This window comes from Mirounga angustirostris, unplaced genomic scaffold (assembly GCF_029215605.1).
Source record: "Mirounga angustirostris isolate CCGP_5_RB_7025 unplaced genomic scaffold, mMirAng1.0.hap1 SCAF_2, whole genome shotgun sequence".
NCBI lineage: Eukaryota > Metazoa > Chordata > Mammalia > Carnivora > Phocidae > Mirounga > Mirounga angustirostris.
This window is the reverse complement of record NW_026991710.1, coordinates 153850451-153875470: the sequence shown is the minus strand read 5'-3', so window position 1 is coordinate 153875470 and position 25020 is coordinate 153850451. Positions and strand designations below refer to the sequence as shown.

The following is a 25020-nucleotide window of genomic DNA, read 5'->3' as shown; positions in this document are numbered from 1 at the left end:
GACCTTAGTGACGATGGTAAGATGCTACACATACCCGGAGGGTTTGGCTCCACCAACATCCCTGACAAACACTGTAAGAGAAAATCTGGTGAGGGCAAGACAGGACAGAAGTCCTCTGAAATGGAGGAGATATCCTGCTCCCATAGAGGAGGGAGTTAGGAGCACATGACCTGCCTTCCTGAAACCCAGTGAGGCAATTCCACTCCTCTGAGTGGAAGAGAAACAAGCTGGTGTGGATGAGTATTTGGAGGAGGACGGACTGTACCATGTTAGCAGGTCTCCGGGTCCTCCTGGCGTGCTGGCTGGAAGTCTGGGCTCCCTCCTTGGGTTCCCAAGGTCTGTGCCTCTCACCTCCTTTTCCCCATTCTCAACCAACAACCTCACCAACCACGTGGGGCCAAACTCCTGTTCACTGAGGCCTTTGGGGACAGCTCCCATGTGTTTTTCCTCCAGTCTCTGGGAAACCTTCCATGATCTCCCATAACATCCCAGGGGCACGGGCTGTAGGGCTGCAGGGGAAGACAAAGGTTGATTCCCAGTACAGCTCCCTCCAGGGTCTTCCCTCATCCTCCCCAGGAGCCAGGAAGAGCTGCCGCCTCTACCTGAGATGGAAAAAGCAGGGCAGACAGCAAATATTTGGCCTTTGGATCTGTGGAGTATGAAAAATCAGGACGTTTTTTCACCCACATGGAAAAAGGAAAGTGCCCAGCAAAGCAGGACGGCCCTTCCAGACTGGCCCTTCCCCAAGGGGAACTGGCTTCCAACCCTCCTCCAAAGGCCCCACCAATCTGAGAATTACATCTGTTGGCAAAGAGTTACCTCCCCCCTCAAAGCAAAACACGGTGATGTTATGCTTTGTGGGGGAGAGGGGCGTTGGTGAGGACGGTACTTAAACAAGAAAATGCATTTGCTGAGGAGCATGGCCACCGGTGGCCAGGCGCCAGAGCCTACTCTGCCAGCCACGCTGTTTCCACCCCGGGGCCCCTCCTGCCTGCCCGCCTGCCCGCCTGCCTGCCTGCCTCTGGCCAGGCCTCCCAGGCAGCCACATCTTTCGATACCAGCCAGTACCTGGCCCCAGGTGTAGCCCTTCTCATACCCGAGGGGCAAAAAGCTGCCACCAGGCCCTTGGTGACAGGCCCATCTTGGAGCTTCCCACTGGCTTGTGTGAGCCATTAACAGCCACCTGTGGGATGGTTTACACACCTGTGGTGAGAGGGTCCTGTGGGGGGAGCCCTTCCAGCTCTATGAGGCGCCCCCCCCCCCCCTTTAGAAGCAGCATGGTCCACTGTGATTTGAGAGTCAAAGACACAGCCTCTATTCCTGGCCCCACGTGAGGCTCTGGTCAAAGTGTTTCCCTCTCTGGGCCTCGTTCTCCTACTGGGTGGTCCCTGAGGCCCATCCTGCCCTGACGCAATGTGACTCAGCCCAGGAACTCTGAGCCTGAGTGCCACTCGGGGAGCGGAAGTGACTCGGTGGAGAGGTGGCTGGAAGCAGTCCCACTGCAGGGCGACTCTGTGCCCCTGGGAGACTTGTCCTCAGCCGCTCATACAGGGCAGAGGCGCAGCCCGCTGTTCCCCAAGCATGGGGGGAACAGCCCCTCCCTACAGAATCAGAGACCCCTGCCCACACTCCGTGGACAGAGGGCGGCCGGGGCTGCAGAGCACAGCCGTGTGGTCCCAGGAGAAGCTGTCACCCACAGCTTGGCAGAGGGGATTGTACCCACTCACAAGCGGGTAGACTGGGTCCCCTTTGAAAGCCTGACCCCCATCCCCAGACCGCGGGCGCTGGAAGGAGCCTGAGTCTAAAAGAAAAGGAGCTGATGTGTAAAGAGCAGGGCATAAAGAGCCACTAAACAGCTCAATTCGGGGGGACCCGAGGGCTCAGATGATGGAGATTAGCTCCAAACCCTTAGAGACACACACACACACACAGCTCACCTTGCCATCCAGCTGGGGTAATTTTGATAACCGAAGACTCACATCCCAAAGCTAATTTGAGAGAAAAAAGAATTCTGCTTCTCGGTAGATGTTTGCTGGAACAGCTTAGCAGTCTTCATGAAGGCCAGGCAGCTGTGCTGGGTGCGAGGCCTGTGAGCACAGCTGCAGGACGGACCGTGCCCCTCATCACTCATAGATACGCTGCCCGTGTTTGATTGTGCTTCAGGTAGCGCGTGCACGCGTGTGTGTGCATGTGTGTGTGTCTGTGCTGTGAGCACTGAAGCCCAGGGTTAGAGCTAGTCCGCTCACCCGCCAGCTTTATAAGCTAGTAGTTATGACGAAGTCACTGGTACTCCCTGGCCCTCCTCATCCGCAAGTAGACTGGATCAGCTTTAATGTTCTTTCCAGCTCTAACATTCTACTCTTGTTTCTCCTTCTGAGAGCGTGTCTTTATTTATTTATTTTTATTTGAGTAGCGTTGACACACAACGTTACCTTAGTTTCAGGTGTACAACAGAGCTGGGCTCACCACAAGTGTCGCCCCCATCTGTCACCACACAACACTGTTACCATGTCATTGACTCTGTTCCTTATGCTGTGCCTTTTATGCTCATGACTTATTCATTCCATAACCGAAAGCCTGTATCTCCTACACCCCTTCGCCCATTTTGCCCACCCCCCTCACCTACCTCCCTTCTGGCAACCATCTGTTTGTTCTCTGTATTTATAGATTTGATTCTGTTCTTTGTTTATTCATTTGGGGTTTTTTTCTGGTTTCCGCGTATAAGTGAAATCATATGGTATTTGTCTTTCTCAGTCTGACTTACTTCACTTAGCATAATACCCTCTAGATCCATCCATGTTGTTGCAAGTGGCAGGGTCTCATCCTTTTTCATGGTCATGTAATATTCCACTGTACATACAGGGTGTGCGTGTGTGTGTGTGTGTATATATGATATATATCCATCTATCTATTAATCTGTATCTATGTTTCTCTCAGAATAAGACTGTGGAGCCCACAAGGTAGTGTTAGAATGTGAGGTGCATGAATGTGGCGACCCAGGCTGCCTTTTTCTTGCCTCACTCTCTCCCAGTGCCTGGCACTTAGGAGGTATCCACTACATCTGCCAGTGGGTAAATCTGAGTCCCCCACTGGGCTGAAATCCTGAAAGGCAAAAGGAACACCATGGATGGGATCCCCAGAACCTAATGTAGGCCTCCAATAAAGACTCGTGCTTCTATTTCATGTTTACTGACCATCTGCCAAATGTCAGAGTTTGTATGTCTATTTACGCCTAAGGGCCAAGAAAGATGCAAAGAGCTCAACATCCTTTCTCTCAAGGAGCTTACCCTTTGCCAGGATTGGTTCTTTTCCTGTCTCCCTCCTTTGCTGCTCCTCTTCTGGATGAGTCTGGTATCAGCTGTGGAGCCTCTGGTTCTTAGGGGGCACCCATTCTTGAACGGTCTTACCCAGCCGTGTGGATTTGACACGTGGGGAAAGGCTGGTGATACCAGGTTTACAATACTGGGCTCCGGACGCGTATTTCTGATGGTGTCCTGAACCACCTCTCGATAGATACCTGCAGACACCTCCTTCAAGGCTTGGATGAGATACCTTCACGTCCACCTGAACCTAAAGCTAAGCTATCGGTTATTCCGGGATGTTGCCCCACACTGATAGTTTCTGCCCTCAGGCAGACGAGACAGACACACTTAAGAGGAAAACCAGATAACGAAGGGAGAAGAAGTAACAGAACAGATGAATGGCATATACAGTGGATTCGGTAGGAATCCTGGGGAGAAAGAGCATTACAAGTTGGGGCTGCATGGAGGGGCTTTCAGGAGGAGTTGAAGGGTGGGCAAAACTTGGATGAGGTCATTCAGGGGGTTGTCAGGAGAGACAGGAAATAATGTTGGGAAAAGCTGGGTTTCTCTCATCTGTAACTGTTTAGTGATGGGTGGGGAGATTTGCCTGGAGTTGAGAGTCGGTTCAGAGACTCGGGGAGCCACAAGACCAGGAGGCCTCGAGTGCCATGCCAAGGACTTCCTGTTGTGTCCTTTTGATTTTGAAGTGGCCCTGGAAGGGTTTGTCAGGAGACAGCCCTGTTGCTGCTTCTCCCTGGGGACGTGCTCTAAGGACTTCAGCGCACACTGGAAAATCTCTACTTCCAGAGAATGGGAGGAAGAAAATGAGTGAAGGAAGGAGCCAGGATTGGTAAGGGACACAGGCAGAGAACTGTGTGGGTCATGTCACAGAAGCTGAGAGGAGAGAGTTCCAAGAAGGAGGAAATGGCCAACAACGTTGACCGTTCGTCAACAGGGTCAATTGATTCGAGAAAGCCAGACTGCCCAGGCTGAGGGCAATGGGTAGGTCTGAAGCAAAGGTGCAGGGAGACCTCGCATTAGAGGAGTTTCAGGAAAAGGGAACTGAGTAGTGACCGTAAGAAGCAGGGCCAGGCAAGAAGGGGTTTTTGAGGTGGGGCCGGCCTGTGCTCATTGGAAGGAAGAGGGAGAGAAGATGAAGGAAAGGCTCACGTGGTGAGGAAGGAGGTAGCAGCAGGAAAGCTTTGCCTTGGAGAAAAGAAACCCTTTCTTTTTGGGGACCTGAGGGAAGGGAGAGATGACATATACAGACATAGGCTTGTTGCATTTAATCTTTTTATAATACATACGCCTTATGAAAATTTTTGGAAAATTCAGTAAAGGGGGAAAAAAAAGTACTTACAGGAACTCCTACCCCTCCGAGATAATTGACAAGATTTGAATGAACATTCTTCCAGAAATCTTTCTGGGTATATTTGCACACAGATTTTTTTTTTTCATATGGATAAGATTATACTTTCCATGTTATTCTGTATATGTACTTTTAAAATTCAACAATAGACTATAGATATCTTCCCTGGGCAAAAAATAGAGAGCTGCACTATTTTTTAAATGGTTGCATGATATTCCATATGCGACTTTTATGATCACTTATTTAACTAACCCCTTATTGATGGGCATTTGAGTTATTTACATTTTTCCTTGGGTTCATCATAGCATGCAGTGGTAATTTTTACACAACCATCTTTGCCTCATTGTGTAAGTATCCCTGAGGAAAAAACTCCTAGAAGGGGGTTTGGGGAGTCAAAAGGCATTCTCATCTGAAGTTTGCTCCAAAGGCACAAGCGGGCCCTTCATTCCCACTGGGCTCGAGGTGTAATACCCGCAGCGAGTTTGAGGAAGGTGGAGAATTTTGATCTTTTCAGAAAAGGAGGAAGTAGGTTCATCTTTGGGGAATAGCGGGCTGAGAAGAGGAGGAGTAGCGAGCAAGGATCCAGGTGGCAGAACTTGACTGAAGACAAATCCACACTGCTCTCCGACATGCTCCCCCCTGGGCTGGGTTCCCCCCCGCCATCCCGAGCAGTGCAGAGAAGACAGGCTGAAAGGGTGAAGGGCACAAGGGCCAGAAGATAAAGCTAACGGCTCCAGCGAGCTGAAGCTTATCCTGGGGGGCTAGACTGATGGCAGAATGGAATGAGGAATGAAAAGGTTTAGTGCAGCGGGGAGTGGGAAGAGCAGTGGGAGAGGTCCTTGAGATCCTACAGATGGAACCGCAGGGAACTTTCTGTTCCTGAGGGCGCAGTGGCTGAACGGTGGTTGAGGCGGAGAAGAGACCCATAGATCCCCGGCCTAGGAGCCCTGAGGTCCAGAGAACCAGTGGATTTTCAACAAATGTTGCCTCCATTAAAGTTGATGGCAGGAGACAGGATAAAAAAAAAAATCCAGTCCAGGTGATGTGCTTATCCAGAACAGTGTTCCCCGAAGCTGGTGCACCTCTGAATACCAGTTCCATGGGATTTAATGCATCTTTTTTTTTTTCAAGAATGGCAGGAAGTTCTACCATCAAATGTTTGAGAAACATAAAAATAAACACAAATTGAAGTGGGCTTTTTTTTTTTTTTTTTTTTTGCGGGACTTGTCAAAATCTTCACTATGTTAATGTGAGTTTCTAAGATGGTAATAGAATATGCAGCATTTTCGAGACTTACTTGATCAAAGAACTTTTTTTTCACAAAGAATAATTTGGAATTCCAGAGTGGTTCACAGGACATAGTTTGAAAAATGGGTTTCTTTCTTTTTTTGGGGGGGAGGGACAGAGGGGGAGAGAGAGAGAGAATCCCAAGCTGGCTCCACACCCAGCAGAGAGCCCGACAAGGGGCTCGATCTCATGACCCTGAGATCATGACCTAAGCCGAAATCAAGAGTCGGATGTTTAACCATCAGATGCTTAACCGACTGAGCCACCTAGATGCCCTGAAAAATGGATTTCGTGAAAGTTGGAAATCGGTCTTGAGCATAAGGGGCACCGAGAAAGGACAATAAATGACAGTAGCAAGTCCAGTAGGATCGAAAAAAAAAATCCCAGTAAAAATGACAGCTACGACCATTTATCAAGTATTTACTGTGGGCCAGGTACTTGTCATTTGTCACCTCGTTGGGTTTCCACAGCAGCTCTGTGAGTAGATGGTGGGCTCTCTAGTTTGCACATGAAGCTGAGAGAAGGGAAGAGAGTCTCCGAGAGAGAGAGCAGAGACCTCAAGCGGTGAAACACAAGGAGAGTGAGGGGCTTAAAGATCCAGAAATGACAACAGAGATCAAGCAACTGGTGATTCCCACCCCACCTCCCCATTCCCATGGGATATGGGGGTTCAGGGGGACCAGAGGAGCGGCTTTCTACACAAAGGAGGACTAATGTGTATGTGATGGGGGAGGGTTGGGTCTGTTGCATGGAGTGAATAACCAGGGTTGTTTTCCCGACTGGAGGCTACACCACCCCTTGAAGCGGTATCTAGAAATGGGGTGGGCATTTGGAGTGATCACAATGACCAGGGACCACTGCTGACATTTAGGATGCCAAAAGTCTACAGCCCACGGGTAAATCCTGTCTAACGAAGAATGGCGCCACCCAGAGGCTGAGTGCTCCTGTTGGAAACACAGGGTGAGAAAGGGGAGGAAAGTCCCTGGGGACAGAGAGGGCTTAGGAGAAAGGGCGAGTTTCCCCTCAGCCTGCGTGGTGACCAGGAGAACAGTGGAAGGCAGGCTGTGGGCTGGCTCAGAGGATTCAGACAGAGGTGGCAGGAGAGAGAAAACCTGTCCCAGAGCATCGAATGGGATTTTAGGAATGAAGGAGCAGAAAAGAGGTGATTGTTATATGGAAGCAGATCACGACGACTTGATGAGCAGGAGAATCTGAAAGGGAAGGACCAGATTCATTAGAGCAGAGAGGGGCAGACCGATTCCCACCGGACTATAGATGTATCCACACAGGAAGCCTGCGGGGCGGGGGTAATGGTGGGAGGGTTCTAATGAAAACAATTTTGCAACCTTAATTATAACATTCTCCGACCTTAAACTACAGCTATTTTGCAACTTTAAATATAGCATTGGCTCCTGAGAAGACTCTGAAATCTTTATTTTTACCGACCCAATTGGCTGTTTTGAAAACCCACTCTGTGAACTCCGTAGAAGATAATCATCAAAATATGTTCCTTGAAGTTCCCAAAGAAAGACCTTTTATTCAGTTCCTCAAATCTCTCCCTCTTGCTGACTCTGACGGAAGATTGCAGTCCCAGAAAGGCTGAGGAGTGAATTAACTCCATATTTTTGGTCAACTGAAAGAAAGCCGGAGTCGGCAACCACAGGCAAGTTAGCAGTTTGTTCACAGGTCCAGGCTGTTTTCCACCCCCCCGGGAGAAGGGAACAGAGCTCAACCCCAACAGAGTCAGCAGTCACGCCTAACCATGTGCCAAGGCATGCACCTTCGATCACGCTTTCTACGTGGCTCTGTGGGAGCAGAGGCTTAAGGAAAAAAAGTGGTTTCCCTTGTGGCTGTCCTGATACTTGAGTCGGCTGTTATGACCTTAGGAATGAGAGGAGCAGAGGCTCTTTCAAATCTTCAGTGGTTGCCACTGCTTTAGGAGTCTGAGATTGCAGCACTGACCTTCGAAGGCTCTTGGATTGTTTGTTTGTTTAAAGCACACTGCCTGCAATTTGTGTAGAGAGCACTAGAGTAGTGAAGAGTAGGGAGCCTGGCTGTGCCTTTGGTAGGTCATTCACAGACCTGGCTTCTTTATCACAGCGACCGGGATATTCCCTCGTGACAGCTATAATCCCTTGGGGCCTCTGGAACAGGGGAGGCAGAAACTGGCTTAGATGTTTGCTAACTGGAACAGCTTGCTGTCCCAAGTTTGCCGTGAGAGCGGTGCCTTCCCAGAGACTTTCAGTCCAGGCATCATCTCTTCTCCAGTGTCCTTTCCCAAGCCCACCCCCTCTTGTCACAATTTATCCTGGAGTCAGCAAAATGGGAAAAGGAAGGAAAAAAAGATAGAAGGCAGTGGAGCCAGGGTGCCTGGGTGGACTCAGTCGTTGGGCATCTGCCTTCGGCTCAGGTCATGATCCCAGAGTCCTGGGATCGAGTCCCGCATCCGGCTCCCTGCTCGGCCGGAAGCCTGCTTCTCCCTCTCCCACTCCCCCTGCTTGTGTTCCCTCTCTCACTGTGTCTCTCTCTGTCAAATAAATAAATAGATCTTAAAAAAAAAAAAGAAGAAGGCAATGGAGCCTAGTTCCCTTTCTGGAAACATAACCTCCCTTTAGCTACCCATCGCCTGCAACATGGCCTCTCCTTCAGCCATTGCAGACGCCTGGCAGTCCGTGATGTCTGACACTCAGGTCCCCTCAGTTTTCGGCATTGCCGGAAGTCCTCGATTTCACTGATAACTTATGTATGGCACAGGGAAGAGCCACAGCCTTATTTTAGAGGGCCGTAAAATGCTGCTGGTATTCTAAGGTAATTAATTGGGACACCACTGGAAAAAAATACCCTCCCCCCAAGAGGCCTTTTAGCTTTAGGAGAGGAATATCCTATGCCTTGTTCTAGTTCTGAGAAAGGCAGAGGAAGCAGACCCTACATTCTCCTGTGCCCTCCCGCTTTGTGCCTTTTCAATTCAAACACTAGGCCCCCGGATGTTAATGCTAAGCCAAGCCTCAGTCTGCTGCTTTAAGCCTTTGCATCCTCAATGCGTTAGCACTCCCCAACGCCCCCTAGTCATGGAGAACCTTAAATAAACCAAATTTAAACCATATTTGAAGTCATTAATCTTTCTTTTTTTTTTTTTAAATAAAAATGAGCTCTTAATCGAGATAGTGGAAGTTAAGAGTTAACTAGGGATGCAGGCCTTCTCGAAGGGTCAGCAAACCCATCTTTCTTAAACACCCACTCTGCGATCAGCCTGGGGCTGACTGAGGCTTGAGGAATATTGCAGACCTCAAGGAGATGTAAAGAGATGTCTGGCCTGGATGGAAAGGGCTTATCCCAGCCCTGCAGCCTGGCTGAGCTTTAGCTGTGTGCGGTCCCGTGAGTACTCTGTACGTGGGTTTGGATCTGCCTTCCGATCCCTGGACATTCAGGAACTACAAACTAGCTGGCGGGTCACTTCACCTCTCCAAGCCTTTGCACCATGACAGATGGGCTCTGTGATTGTCAGCTCCTTCCCACACTCCCTGTCTCTGAAAACCCTTTGTAAAGCCGGCGTACCCAACACTAAGTCAGATCGCAGCAGAAGGCAAATTCGTTTCCCGTCTCTATCCAGCCGCCGCCACCCCTTGGCCCAGCAAGAAGAGGGAGTACAGACTCCTGTCTAATCAATCATCCTCTGATCAATCATAGCCTCTGTATCCTCAAGCCAAGCTTTCCCCAGTGCTCCCCGTCTGTTTCTTCCTCTGTCCCCGACCGGAACAATCTTGGTGTAATGTGAATATAATGAGCCTGGGCTTGCAAAGGGCTTGGCTTATAAAAGCCTCCCAAATGCTTTGGATTATGTTCCCATTTACATGAACAAGGCTAAAGTGGAGAGTTGCTAGAGCATTCCAGACATAGGTAAATTAGGGGTCCCCAAGGCCTGCAGCGCAGGGCTGGTGAACAGGAAGTCCAAAGGATTAGAAAAAGGAGGACACCCCTTCGGGGATCAGGGAGGGCGTGAGCTACGGAGCTGAGATGTCAACAGAGGGAACAGCACCAAACACTTGTGAGCCCCTGTCTACAGAGAGCCAAGCTCCGGGCTGGCAACCGTCATTTCCCTGCCCGAGGGCTGCCAAGTCCCAGAACGGGGTCTTTCTTAATTCCCACTCGCTAACGATTGCCAATTTTGGGGGCCCTCAATGGGAGAGCAAAGTGATGACAAAGCTGTGTGCTTTTGTGAGGGCATTTGCTGAAGGTCGGTGTCAGCCTCGCTTGATTTAAGTCCTCCCAGCTCCCTTGCAAAGGCTATAAACAGCCAAGTGGTGAAATTGGCCCTGGAGCCAGAACAGGGAGGAGGCCGAGTCCCAAGGGAGGGCAGAGAAGCACCATCAAGGGGTGGGGAGAAATGAGGAACAGGGGCAGGAAGGCCTTTCTGCTCCAACGAATGGAAGGAATACCTCCCCTGGGGACCAAGGCGGCGGTAAATCTGACAGCACGCAGCGTGGTTCTGGCTGAGATCATCTGGGGCTGAGAGGGTGGTTAGGGTGAGGTTTTGGTCAGACGGAGCGCAGAAGGTACCAAGGGATCCGAGCCTGCCTCGTCTGAGGCATACATTTATGGGAAAGGGATGGCAATCCTGGTAACCAACCCCCCTCCCCCCCAGGCATAGTTACCCTTGTAAACTGTTGGTAGATTGACGACAGGATGGCAGCCTGAGACAACACAGTGCTGGCAAGGTTGATTTCCTAGGTTATTGATGAGGGGATCAGTGGTAGCTGCCATGTCAGCCCTCCTTCTGCAAGTGGACCCCCCCTCCCCAGACGTGCACGCACACACGCTCATGCACACACTCATGAGAACACACTCGCTCTAGCGGAGAGACGCTAGCTGGAGGCTGTTACCGTGGAAAGGAAAACAGCCAGGATTCAGAAGGTTTTGCCAACGGCCGGCTTTGTGACTGTAGCCAGGAGTTAAAAGGTAACCCCCTGCCCCCAACTCAGTTTCCTCACCTGTAAAATGGGGAGAATGACTTCCCACCCTGTTATCTCTCAGGCTAGTCATAAGGGCCAAATGCAATACTGGATATGAGCCCAGCTCTCCACCCCCCCCCCAAATTAGCTCAATCTTTGAGAGTGGGATACTAGCCTTGGTCTCTTGACCAAGCTCCCCGCTGAGTCCACATGCAAGCCCAGACCCACTTGTGACTGGACATATCATGTAAAATCATTCATAGATTCCTTTAAAATCGTGTTTGTTGAGCATTTTGCAGTGCCATCCACTGCACTCGGGCCTTTGGATAAAGCAGAGAACAAGACCGACACATCCCCTGCCCTCAGATCTTAAACACTGGGGAAGAGAGCTGTTGGAGAAATAATAAAAGGTATATTGCTGTCTACAATGGGACGACACAGAGCATGCCCAGGAATCTATAACAAGGGACGGGTCCAGTCTGGGAGCTCAAGGAAGGCCACTGAGGAAGTGACACATAAACTGTGATCTGGAGGACAAGCAGAAGGCATGATGGCGGCATCTTTAACTTGGGGTCGCCCTCCATCCCTCCCCTCCTGAGCCCATTTAGGGCTGCTTTCACTGACCTAGTGTCCTTGCCCCTCTGCTTCTTGGCTCCCGTCCTGATCAGTGGTCACAGCTGCACAGCGTTTGGGAAGTGAGGTCTCAGGGCCACTCAGGCTGCTTCCAGGTCATGGCCAGAGCCCCTGAGCCCCCATCACATGCTCGGGCGGTGCCAGCCCCCTTCAATTCTACCCGCTCACCTTGTTGCAGAAGCCAGGTTTCTCGCACCTGTGGGACCTTCGTTCATTTCTCCGAGGAGGCAGTTGGTATGGCAGGAAATATTTCCGAGTTCAGATCTCAGCTTCACCGCATAGTCTGTGTGCTGTTAAGCAACAGTCTTAACTTTTCTGAACCTCAGTCTTTTTGTCCATAGAAGTGACACTTTAGACTGTAAAATTTATAGGGTTGTTGTGAAGATTGCCACAGGGCAGGACCCAAATTTTTATCACATTATAAAAGGGAAGAAAGAAAAACAAAACTTCAAGCTTCTACTTCTAGTGTTCCCAGCTTAAAATATTCTTGGATTATGAAGTTCGGGTAGTAAACGACAAGCGGACTACTAAATGCATAGCTAAAGTTGAAAGAAAACTGAGGAAGTTTCTGAAGACCAAGAAAAAAAAAATTCCAATTAGGAGCTGAAACCCACATTCAACAAATATAGAAGCTGGATGTCAGGAACCTAGAGTCTTGGGTGCAGGAGGAACAAGGTTACGAATGGCGCAAGGAGGGGGGCAGCCGGCCCAAAGACCCCCACGAGAAAGCCTGTCACACTGTGTCACCCTGTGAAGCCCTGGGATAGCCATTCTACCTGTTTTATTTTGTTTTCTTGTCCCAGTCTTTTCTGATTGGTCAAAGCCCATACCTCTGGTTAAAGATTTTGAAGCTCCCCCGGACCCAGTCTGCTCCTTGGAAAAAAGGGGAGGGGAGGGGCAAGAGGTTGGAGGAGGTGGGGATGCACCTGCCAGAGAGCTGACTAGGAAACCAGATGTCTCCAGAGAGTCCAGAGGGTGGAAAGGGCTGTGCCAGGGAAATACAAGCTTGCCCTCACATGGGCCGGGGTCCAGTTTATATTCAGTGTGCATACTTGGGCAACCCAGTTTAATCACGCAAACCACAGTGGTCCCAGACTGGTAGTTCCCCTGGCACTTGGCAAAAGTCAAGGAAATCCCCTCTGGAAGAAAGAGTCCTGAATCCAGACAGACTCCTCAGGATTCTGCCATTCAATCAGGGGGTACAGTGTGAATGACCTTCCACACCTCCCCGCTCCTCCCCCTGCCCCCCACCCCACCCAGGGAAGGCACTGTGGCCAGGGAGCTGTGCACACGCAAGCTTTAACACTTTTCGAAATAAATATATTGAAACATCTGCAAGACACGTGATAAAAAAGTTACGTTCTTACGAACGCCACACACACACACACACACACACTCTCTCCACAGCTCAACAGAAAAATGGGCAAAGGCTACATACAGACAATGCATGGAAAAGAATGGCTTGTAAGCACTTGATAATGGTCAGCCTCTTAATCGCTTTTAAATGTGCAAAATAAAATACGGAGAGGCTTTGAGTTAAACTTGTAAAAACATTTATTTTTATGATAACCACCGGGGAGGGACCAGAACGTCAGTGTCTATCATATGCTGCGTGGGCAGGAGTGTAATTCGCATGCCCTTTCCAGATGGCAGTTTGTTCGTTTGTTTCCAGAACATTAAAATGTCCTTTCAGTCTGATCCAGTCAATTTATTTTTAGGAAGTTATCTTAAGAAGATCCTACCTGTGCGTAACATTTTATGCACAAGGATTTTCAGTGAAGCGTCCATGCACACGCGCATACGCATATGAGCAGACGTATACACACACATAATCTTTTCTGAAACACATACCTCATGGCCCTTCTAAACATTCAGGGTGGATTTCCTAAGAATAGGAATATGTCAGAGTACAGTCGTAAACGTCATGAACTTGCTTTAATACTTTATCTACCCTACAGTGTGCATTCCAGTGTTATCGCTGGCCAACACTCTCCTCTGCGGATTGCCTTTTCTCTCCAGCACAGGATCCAGTCTAATGTTAAGGATTGCATTTCGTCATCTTGTCTCTTTCACCTTTATTGTCTTTTATGACTGACATTTTTTGCCAAAGACAGCCCCCCTCCCACATACTTTCTTTTTTTTTTTTTTTTTAAGATTTTTATTTATTTATCAGAGAGAGAGAGAGAGAGAACAAGCAGGGGGAGCAGCAGAGGGAGAGGGAGAAGCAGGCTCCTCACTGAGCAAGAAGCCCAATGTGGGACTCGATCCCAGGACCCTGGGATCATGACCTGAGCTGAAGGCAGACGCTTAACAACTGAGCCACCCAGGCGTCCCCCCACATACTCTCTTTTAATGTGATGATCCTCACTTTGTGTTTTTCTCATGTTTGCTCCTGATTGGATTGGGGATTATGCATTCTTGGCCAATAAATTGCATGCACGACGGTGTGTGTTGCTTCAGCTGTCCCATCTGGAGGCACACAGTGTCCATCTGTCCCTCATAGGTGATGTTCATTTTGATCACCTGATCGGAGTGTTGCCTGATTTCCCCATGAAATAATTACTGGGGCTTCCCCCCTCCCTCATAACTAAGAAGTCGTCTGTAAGAAGACACTTTAAGACCATGCGTATATATTGCTCTTCGTCAAAATTTTCCCTAAAGGTAGGATCTGTTGATGGTTCTTACCTGATTTGGTCTTTACTATAATGGCTGCAAAGTGCTGATTTCCCAGCTCCTGCACTACTGTAAGAAAGAGCCTTTCCCTTTTCCTCCCTGGCTGCTTAAAACTCGGCCGCCATCATGAACGACACACTTACCAGACGAGGAAGTTTTTGACCCACTGACTATTTCAGCAGAAATAAATGGCCACTGATGTTCTTCACCTAGGAAAGGCAACAGTACCTAAGACAGAAATTCGGGGAAAATCTAGCCAAAATATACAACACCACACCAGATAGCCTCTTTATATTTGGATTCAGAACCCATTTTGGTGGTGGTAAGACAACTGGTGTTGACATGACTTGTGAGTCCTTGGATTATGCAAAGGAAAATGAACCCAAACATAGACTTGCAAGATACAGCCTGTATGAGAAGAAAAAGACCCCGAGAAAATGGGAAGGAAAGGAGTCCAAGAACAGAACGGAGAAAGTCAGAGGGACTGCAAAGCCAGGGTTGGTGCTGGCAAACAGTGAGCTGGGAACGGGACAACAGAAGGTGTAAAGATTCCGCGGTGACTTTATCTGCGGTGATGGTGCAGATTTTTCAAGAGAGGATTAATAAACCGAGAACTTAAAAAAAAAGGAAGAGCCCTTCCTTCTATCATCTATCTATCTATCTATCTATCTATCTATCTATCTATCTATCTATCTATCTATCTTTCTATCTATCTATCTATCAGTGGTATGGATTCATGAATTCCTATTTTTTCAATGACTTACAATAGAATTATTATACTTAATTATTTTAGGGCTCAAATTATTCCAGAGTTGACCAGTGAGGACATCTTCAGGACTCTGCTATCATGACCTGAGCCAAAGTCAGACGCTTAACCAACTGAGCCATCCAGGCACCCCTCATTTGTTTTATTTCTTAAATTCCATATACAAATGAAATCATGTGGCGTTTGTCTTTCTCTGACTGACTTATTTCTCTTAGCATTATACTGTCTAGCTCCATCCATGCTGTTGCAAATAGCAAGATTTCATTCTTTTTATGGCTGAATGATTTTCCATTCCATGTGACATATATATATCTATCACATCTTCTTTATCCGTTCATCTATCAATGGATACTTGGGCTGCTTCCATAATCTGACTGTTCTAAATAACGTACAATCAACGTCAGGGTGCATATATCCCTTTGAGTTAGTGTTTTTGTATTTTGGGGGTAAATACCCAGTAATGTGATTACTGGATCATAATGTTATAGGGTAGTTCTATTTTTAACTTTTTTTTTTTTAAAGATTTTATTTATTTATTTGAGAGAGAGAGAATGAGAGAGAGCACATGAGAGGGGGGAGGGCCAGAGGGAGAAGCAGACTCCCCGCCGAGCAGGGAGCCCAATGCGGGACTCGATCCAGGGACTCCAGGATCATGACCTGAGCCGAAGGCAGTCGCTTAACCAACTGAGCCACCCAGGCGCCCTCTATTTTTAACTTTTTGAGGAACCTCCATACTGTTTTCCACAGTGGCTGCACCAGTTTGCATTCCCACCAACAGTGCATGAGTGTTCCTTTTTCTCCACATCCTCACCATCACTTAACGATTATTGTATTGTTGATTTTAGCCATCTGACAGGAGTGAGGTGATATTTCATTGTGGTTTTGATTTGCATTTCCCTGATGGTGAGTGATATTGAGCATCTTTTCATTTGTCTGTTAGCCATCTGGATGTCTCTTCTGGAGAAATGTCTGTTCATGTCTTCTGCCCATTTTAATTGGATTATTCATATTTTGGGTGTTGAGTTTTATACATTCTTTATATATTTTGGATACTAACCCTTTATCTGTATGTCATTTACAAATATCTTCTCCCATTCTGTAAGTTGCCTTTTAGTTTTGTTGATTGTTTCCTTCCCCATGCAGAGGCTTTTTATTTTGATGTAGTCCTGATAGTTTATTTTTGGTTTTGTTTCCCTTACCTCAGGAAACAAATCTATAAAAAGATCGTAACAGCTGATGTCAGAGAAATTATTGCCTGTACTCTCTTCTAGGATTTTTATGGTTTCACGTCTCACATTTAGGTCTTTAATCCATTTTGAGTTTATTTTTGTGTAAGGTGTAAGAAAGTGGCCCAGTTTCATTGTTTTACAAGGAGCTGTCCAGTTTTCCCAACACCATTTGTTGAAGAAACTCTCCTTTTCCCATTGCATATTCTTTCCTCCTATGTCAAAAATAAATTGACCGGATAATTGTGGGTTTATTTCTGGGTTTTCTGTTCTGTTCCATTGATCTATGTGTCTATTTTTGTGCCAGTACCATACCATTTTGATTAATTTAGCTTTGTGATATTCCCAGTTTTGTTTTTCTTTTCAAGATTGCTTTGACTATTCAGGGTCTTTCATGGATCCATACAAAGTTTAGGATTGTTAATTCTCATTCTGTGAAAAATGCTGTTGGTATTTTGATAGGAATTGCATTAAGTGTGTAGATTGCTTTGGGTAGTATAGACATTTTAACAATATTTGTTCTTCCAATCCATGAATATGGAAGGTCTTTCCATTTTTTTGTGTCATCTTCAATTTCTTTCATCAGTGTTTTATGGTTTTCAGAGTATAGGTCTTTCACCTCTTTGGTTAGGTTCATTCCCAGGTATCTTATTGGTTTTGGCACAATTGTAAATGAGATTGATTCCTTAATTTCTCTTTTTGCTGCTTCATTATTAATGTATAGAAATGCAACAGGAGTGTTTGGGTGGCTCTTGATCTCAGCTCAGGTCTCAATCTCAGGGTCGTGAGTTCAAGCTCTGCATTGGGCTCCACACCCAGTGTGGAACCTACATTTAAAAAAATGCAGTAGATTTCTATACATTAATTTTGTATCCTGTGACTACTGAATTCATTCCATTTCTTGAATTTTTTAAAGCTTTTTATAAACTTGGTATATTAGCCCTTTATCTGTAATATGTACTGTTAATATTTTCTCCCAGTTTTTTGGTCATGCAAAAGTATTTTATTATCATATAGTCAAATATATCAGTTTTTTCTCTTATTGCCTCTGGATTTTGAGGCATAGTTTTTTTTTTAATTTTATTTATTTGAGAGAGAGAGAGAGCACAAGTGGGGGAAGAGGCTGAGGGAAAGGGAGAAGCAGGCTCCCCGCTGATCAGGGAGCCCAGTGTGGGGTTCAATCCCAGTACCCCAACATCACGACCTGACCCGAAGGCAGACGCTTAACCCACTGAGCCACCCAGGTGCCCTGAGGCATAGTTGTAAAAAATCCCCTCAACAGACATCTCCCGGGAATTTGGTTGTCATGATCAGCTTGCACATCCCCCTGCCCCCCACACACTTCCCAGGGCAAAAGTATTGGTTAGCTCAATTCTTAAACACCCACTTGGGAATTTGGCTCACTCTGCCTATTTTGGGCATCTTTCTCCTCATCATTTACAAAAGACCAGGTCTTGTAAGGAGAAGGAGGGATGAGGTGTCTGGGGAACAAGAGCACTCTTCTGAATGAGGGAATCCATCACCTAGGTCTTATTTAAGGAACACATGATCCCAGGCAACCAGTACCAGGTCAGCCTTCCCACCTGAGACCTACTCCTCCCATGGTCCCTTCCACACCCTGTCAGGTCCCGGATGAGGCAGTGTGTGAGGCAGAGGTCTGTGACCATCTTCTATCCTCTTCACTCCCACTTCCTCCTCTCTGCAGGCCCCCAGCTGGGCTGGATGCAGAGTCTTGCAGATTCACCCTTGACCTTGGAGCAAAGGAATTCGGCTTGTGTTACCACGTGCCGGGAAATGGAAGGATGCTGAGCTGGATCAAACAACCGGCTCTTATTCCTTCTTACTCCACCCCAAGGATCTGAGCAAGGTGCAGAAGACAACAGGCAGTTGAGCTGGCCTGTGTATCTTTACCAGCCTGTGGGAGATCATAACATCTCCTTACCCACATGTGTTGGGATATCTCAGTTCCTCAGCCACTTGATTCTTACCTCCTTTCCCTTTTCCTCTGCTTACTGTCCGGCCACCTGGAGCTCCAGCGGGCTGACTTGGATTCAAGGGCAGGAGTGGGCCTGGGGTGTGGGGATTGGGGCAGCTGGAGAGGGGTGGGTGTGGCTCCAGGTTCCCACCCCGGGTCTGATCGCACCGGCTCCATCACAGTGAGGTCGCCCACCGGCGACGGAGATGCGTTGTGTGTTACAGAAGAGGAGCCGGCTGGTGACGACGAGGACATGCCGACCTTCCCATGTGCACCAGAGGGTAAGGGCCCTGGGGGCTGCCCTCTGATCTCCTTGTCCCCATCCCTAGGCTGGTGACTTATCTCTCCACAAGCCTTCAAAATCCTGGCTGTCCTTGCTCCACTGCTCCCCGGAGGGTAGAAGGGCAGAGTTGCATCGGCCTGGGTTATGCAGTGTAGATGACGTCAAAGTTTGACACGAGTGACATCTGTCTCCAGGGCTCCTCCTGAGATCAGTCAGGGACCTCTGCCATCTCCCCCAGAGCCTGGCCTCTAACTGGCCCAGAACTGTCCCCTTCACCATATCCCATGCCACCCAAGTGGCTCATCCCCTTGACCTTCTGGACCCACCTGACGGATAATGGATAATCTCAGACACCAATGCCACCTGAACTGTTACTTAGAGGAGGGCTTCTGGGTGGGTTTCAGGATAGACTAGCATAGCTACTCTCAACCCATGCTGTATATTGTAATCACCCCAGGAAGCCCGTGACCAGCCCTCGGAAATTCTGATTCCTTTTGGTTTGGAGTAGGAAAGGGGCATCAGGAGTTTTAAATGTTCCCAGTACTCAAATGTGCAGCTGAAGTCGAATCTGCCTTAGAAATGTCACAACAGTTTCACAGTTGCATTCCCACTGGACCTTGGCCACCTGGCTTCCTTCTTCTTCCATACCAGGGACCCAGCCGGTGGGCTGAAACCATTCGTTCCGTTTCCAGGAGAACTCCTTGTCACCTGAGACGTTTGGGGGCTGAGGGGTTTCCCAGGGTGTGTGACTGGTTGGCCCCATACTGAGGAATTCCCACAATAGGAGATTTTTCGAGGCTAAAGCCCAGAATATCCTAGGCACAGTGGGACACGTTAGTCACCCAATGGTGACACAGGCCGGCTGCCCCATGTTGTGGACCATCATAAGGCCAATGTGTCTTCCTGAAGAGGTGTTTCCCTACACCTTGGGCCCATTGATGTTGCCCTAAGAGAGAGGATGGCACTGATGGGGGTGTTCTTTGAAGACCCCGACTCTGGTCTCTTCTATTGCTAAAAGCTCAAGGACCTAGAGAGAACACGGTGAGATGGGCAGACATGAGGATGGGGAACAACTCCCCTTCTGAGGCTGGTTTGAGAGGTGATGAGATAGGTCAGAGCAGGAACGTGAACCTGGACCTTTACCTGCAGCCTCAGCCACTGGTCTCCTTTGTCCCCCAACAGACCGGCCAGGGCCCCGCTGCAGCCGCTGCCAGAAGAACCTGTCTTTGCACACATCGGTGCGGATTCTTTACCTCTTCCTGGCCCTGCTCCTAGTGGCCGTGGCCGTGCTGGCCTCCCTGGGTGAGTGCAGGCGCCCCGCAGCCTCGGGGTAGGCCAGCATCTTTCTAGCTGGGGAATCTTCATACTTGATTCAGACTTCAAAGACTGGCCTCTGATTTCCAGTCCGTAAGTAGTTGTGTGGCTTTGAGCAAGGCACTTCCCCTCTCAGGACCTCTGTTTTCCTACTGGTAAGATGAGAGGACAGGACCAGCCCCATGTTTCCCCGTTTCAGCTCCATGTTAGAATCACCTAGGAGCTTTGAAAAAATACTGGTGCATGGGCCTCACCCCAGGTAATGTACATCCAGGGCTGAGATCCCTGGATTGGGCAATTTTGAAGCCCCTTCCATGGTCTTTGTGAGCGTTTCTCAAAGTGAGGTTGGATGCCTGCCTGCATCAAGGTCATCCCGAGTATTTGTTAAAATGCAAATTCCTGAGTCTCACTTGGACCTCGCTTGTTAGAGCGGAGCCCTGCAGGTGAAGGCCAGGGACCTGGAGTGTGGTGGCTGTCATACACACCACAGCTTGTATGGCTATGATAGTCAACCCAGATGGTGGCGCACAGCCAGGTTCGGGCAACCTCTGCCTTCTGGATGCTAATAGATCATGCTAAACGGAGGGAAACAAATTTGACGCCTTCTCGCTGCAGTCCCAAGCCAGTCAGCTTCAGATTGAGAAAATCCAGATGTCTTTCCTAAGGGAGGCCAGTAGTTTGTTTGTTCCGATGGACTAGGCATTGGGGACAAGGCTGGGACTCAGGTGAGACAAATGAGGAATGGGGGCGGGGGGCGGGGGTGCCTCAGTCTAGGAGGCACCTGCTCCCGGGCCTGGCTAGAGATATTCAGCAACTGGCTTTCTTGGCTTGAGGGCAAGAGGCCAGCATGCCAATGACTAGAATAGACACTCTAGTCATGTCCCAGGAGTCCTGATGGTTTTAACTAATCCAACAGAAGCCAAGCACCTACTTTGTACCAGGTGGTAGGAACATCAAGGTGAGTCCCTCACATTTCACCATCAGAGAGAGCAATTCTCTATTTTGTCTGGGGGATTCTAACCCTTCAAAGAGCATTGAAAATTCAATTCAAGAACTTTCCAAGCGCCTCACCCCATTCAGCCCCACTTCTTTCTACTAAATCACTTCATGGGGCTTGGCTTCTCAGAAAGGGGCCCAGATCCTGCCCGGGAAGGAGGGAGGAGTTGCTGTCCACCATTATGAGGTAGCAAACAGGACTGAACTTCCCAAGTCTGTTCCTGGCCAGGCCTTACAGGGCTTCAGCTCTCCACACCTGCAGGACCATGAATAAAGCTCCGGGAGCCACAGGCCTGAGCCCAGAGTGGAACACAGGCGCCGACCCACTTCAGAGGGTGTGGACAGTGATGGGGTGCCCACCAGGTGCCAGGTCCTAGCGCATACATGATTTCCACGAATCATCTCAACGAGCCCCGAAATGGGAGGCCGACCTCATTCCACATATCTGGGAAGGTGAAATGATTTGCCCTAAGATCCAGAGTGAATGAGCAGAAGATCATAATAATTTGTGGTTGAGGAGTGCATTCGGGGCATCCGGGGAGAACTTTAGGCTTCCTTTTTGTTTTTGTCTCCAGCCTGGGTATCCCAAGTCCCTAGAGTAGAGCTGACACCATCCTGACCTGGTTGGTAGGTACTCAATAATATTCGTCAAATGAATGACTAGAGATTTGTGAGTATATATGTGGACCGTCCTAGTCAAGGTACTATGGTCAGGACTGTGGATAAAGTCCAGAGGGTTGAGCAAAATCAGTCTTCCTCATAAGGACTTGGAAAATCCACTTATTCATTTAATTGGATTATCTGTTGCATGCATACTGTAAGCCAAGAACTGTGATAGGCACTGGGTATATACTGCTTAATAAAATATAGGCCTTGTCTTTATGGAGCTTATAATCTAGAGCAAGGCTTGGCAAATTTCCTGTAAAGGGCTAGGGTAGTAAATATTTTAGGATTTACGGGCCACACATGGTCATTGTCAAAACCACTCTGCCATCGTAAAGCCAGAGACAATACGTAAATGAATGGAGATGGCTTTGTTCCAACAAAGTGACCCTGGGTTAGATTCGGCGTACAGATCCTGCTTTGCCAACCCTAGGCCTAGAGCAATAACCTATGAACTTTTTTTGACCGTGCACCCCATCAATAAAAAGTTTGATTTAAAATACATCAGGGGCGCCTGGGTGGCTCAGTTGTTAAGCATCTGCCTTCCGCTCAGGTCATGATCCCAGGGTCCTGGGATCGAGCCCCGCATCGGGTTCCCTGCTCCATGGGAAGCCTGCTTCTCCCTCTCCCACTCCCCCTGCTTGTGTTCCCTCTTGCTGTGTCTCTCTCTGTCAAATAAATAAATAAAATCTTTAAGAAAAAATAAAATAAAATACATCAAAAAATTAGATGGACTGATGAATGGATAAAAAGATAAAATGGACAGATGTACAAGAAAGTAAATATAGTAAAATGTTAATTATAGAAAGTAGACAGTAGATACACTACTGCCCACTGTACGAGTAGGATAGTCACGTCCAAGCCTTGATTACTGTGTTTGAAAATTTTTATGCTTACATATTAGGAAAGAAAAAAATGATAATCTCACACCTGTAAAATATACGTATTTATTTATAAATTATATGTGTGTACTTTTTAGTATACATTATAAGACATAATTTTGAAAGGATGAGAAAAAAATAAGATCTAAAAAGTAAGGAAAACACTAAGCAAATTAATATGTGATTACAAATCTTGAAATGCACAGTGAAGAAATGAACAGGGTGAATTACATGAATGAGCCCTTGGCTATTGGCTTGGAGGTAGACTTTATAAAGCATTAGGATAGGAATCCAAGTCATTCAGCCTCTCTACGCCTTCGTTCCCCCCATCTATATAAGCAATTTTAATTTGGGGAAGGCTCAAATGGAATAATAAATACTATAAACTCTAGGAAACTGTTCCCAGGATCTCTCAACATGTGACTGCTAGTATTTAAGTCTCAACAGCTCTGAGATGTACAATGTTAATTAAAAGCCAGAGATTACAAAAAAAAATGGAATTTTGGAGCTGAGAAGAACATTAGAAGTCATCTAGCTTCATACTTTCCTTCTACAGATGATTCAGTCAAGCTGCAGAAAGATTAACTGACTTGCCTGAAGATACCCAACAAATCTGAGGCAAATGTGGACCAGAAGTTGCATTCCCTAACTCTCTTGTTGGGGGACTTTCCATCCCCCGGAACTTACCTTCGTAGGCTCTGTGGGAAGCATCTTGTCTACCCCGTCCTCTCCTCTCACTTCCCCATCCAGCCAGGCATTTGCTAGAGAAAGCCAGGGATTCTGCTGCTGCCCAGATGTGCTCTAACCCCTGGCCAGCACTGGCCCCTGAGAAGCTGGTATAAGCTGGTAAAATCTTTCCTAGGGGTCACTTTGGAACCATGTGTCCAACTTCAAAAATATTAATACCCTTCGACCCATTAATTCTACTTCAAGCAATTTATCCTAAGAGAATAACCATATATACACAACCATCAAATATAAGGATTATTTCTAGGAACAAGTGTTACTCATATTTACATATCAAGTTTTATTTGTAGGCTCAGAAGGGTCCCCCAACCACAGGGGATTTTTATATAATCGCTGAGTCATTTATATAGAGTATGATACAGACATTAAAATTAATGATTTTAAAAGTGATTTAAACCTCAATAGGAAAATGTCCATGACATGATACCAGTGAAGCAAAATGAAAGAAAATAGATGAGATATTCCAAACATTCCAGGTTTCTGTTGTTGTTCTCTAAAAGAGTATACATATATCTATGTAACTACAGAATGGTTATGGAGATAAGTAAGAGTCTAAGAGATACACGGAGATATTGATGGCTATTATCTCTCAGTGGTAGGATTAAAAATAATTTTTATATTCTTTTTGTGTTTTTTTTTTCTTAATTTTCCCTATTCTAGTCTAGCCTGTGGTCAGGTCCTAGTTTTAAAATCTGGAGGGGGATATATATATATGTATACACATACACACACATACATATACATATATACACACAAGTATATGTATACATACACGTAAACACTTAAGGGAGATGTATAAAGAGATATAGATCTGCCTAGATCTATAGATAGATGTAGATATATATTTTTAAGGAATGCATGACGAACTCTAGCCATAAGAAGCATCTTCCCTTACCACCACTGAAAAGCCCCATAGAAGGGTGAAAGGTTTTGGTGGCAGAGAGGCTGGTAAAAATACCTTCTCAATAAATGATTGCCATTTCTCTGAACTAAGACCCTGCCCCAGTTTCTCATCTGTATTTCCCATACAGTTTTCAGGAAAGTGGACTCTCTCTCAGAAGACATCTCCCTGGCCCAGGCCATTTATGACAAGAAGCTTATGTCTATGCAGGAAAATCTCCAAGGACTGGGTAAGTGTCCAGTATCCAGGTGTGCTCATGAGTATGAAGGGAGACCAGTATTAATGGGGGAGGGGTGAGTGTCCACCTCAGGCCATGGTGCCCTGGAGTAGGGCAGCCTTCACCAACCTTCCAGGCACAAGGAAAAGGCAGCTATGGCTCCCTTCCTCCCTGTCCACTCAGAGAGGGCTGCTGCCCTGGGATTCACCCAGCACTGGGGTCAAGGCTTTTGTGAGTGGTACGGATCTAGCTGGAACCTACAGGTAGAGAAGGAACCCAAAGACAGTCAATTCCTCAGTCATCCTTATGTATCTGAGATTATTATTATTTTTTAAAGATTTATGTATTTATTTGAGAAAGAAAGAAAGCACAAGTGCAAGCAGGGGGCGGGGTCGAGAGAGAGAGAGAAGCAGACTCCCCGCTGAGCAAGGAGCCCAACCCAGGGCTCGATCCCAGGACCCTGAGATCATAACCTGAGCCAAAATCAAGAGTCAGACGCTTAACGGACTGAGTCACCCAGCCACCCAGAAATTATTTTTAAGAACTTCCAAAGCCTCTTGATAAGTCTACCCTACCCTACCAATTCATGATACTCTTTATTTCCTGCTTTAACCAGGGACCTTCTCGTTCTGAGACTGAGACAGAAGGAGCCACAATAGAACGTGTAGAGGTGGCCTGCCCTGACAGAAAGAGAAAGTACTAGCTGAGTGATATTTGGCAAGCCTCTTCTCTGTGCCTCATTTCTTGACTGTCACAGGGAGAAATAATCCCCAGACCATCTTTTCCCCATAAGTTTATCGATAGCAAATATAAAAATATTTGGAGAAATACTAAGATA

At 47.3% G+C, this 25020-nt stretch overlaps 1 protein-coding gene across 5 annotated transcripts in view; it reads left to right on the top strand.

Moving 5' to 3' along the window:
• Positions 1 to 25020, top strand: part of SCARA3 (scavenger receptor class A member 3) — a 70390-nt gene that overhangs the window by 1976 nt on the left and 43394 nt on the right. For 3 of the 5 annotated variants that reach the window (XM_054508668.2, XM_045880058.3, XM_045880062.3), the window contains exons 2-4: positions 18363 to 18461; positions 19646 to 19765; positions 24096 to 24194. In XM_054508668.2, the coding sequence (XP_054364643.2) occupies positions 18363 to 18461; positions 19646 to 19765; positions 24096 to 24194 (318 nt within the window). Of the gene's footprint in view, positions 1 to 7338; positions 7622 to 17910; positions 18073 to 18362; positions 18462 to 19645; positions 19766 to 24095; positions 24195 to 25020 lie in introns of all 5 variants that reach the window. The other 2 variants (XM_054508667.2, XM_064585347.1) reach the window with 2 other exon arrangements.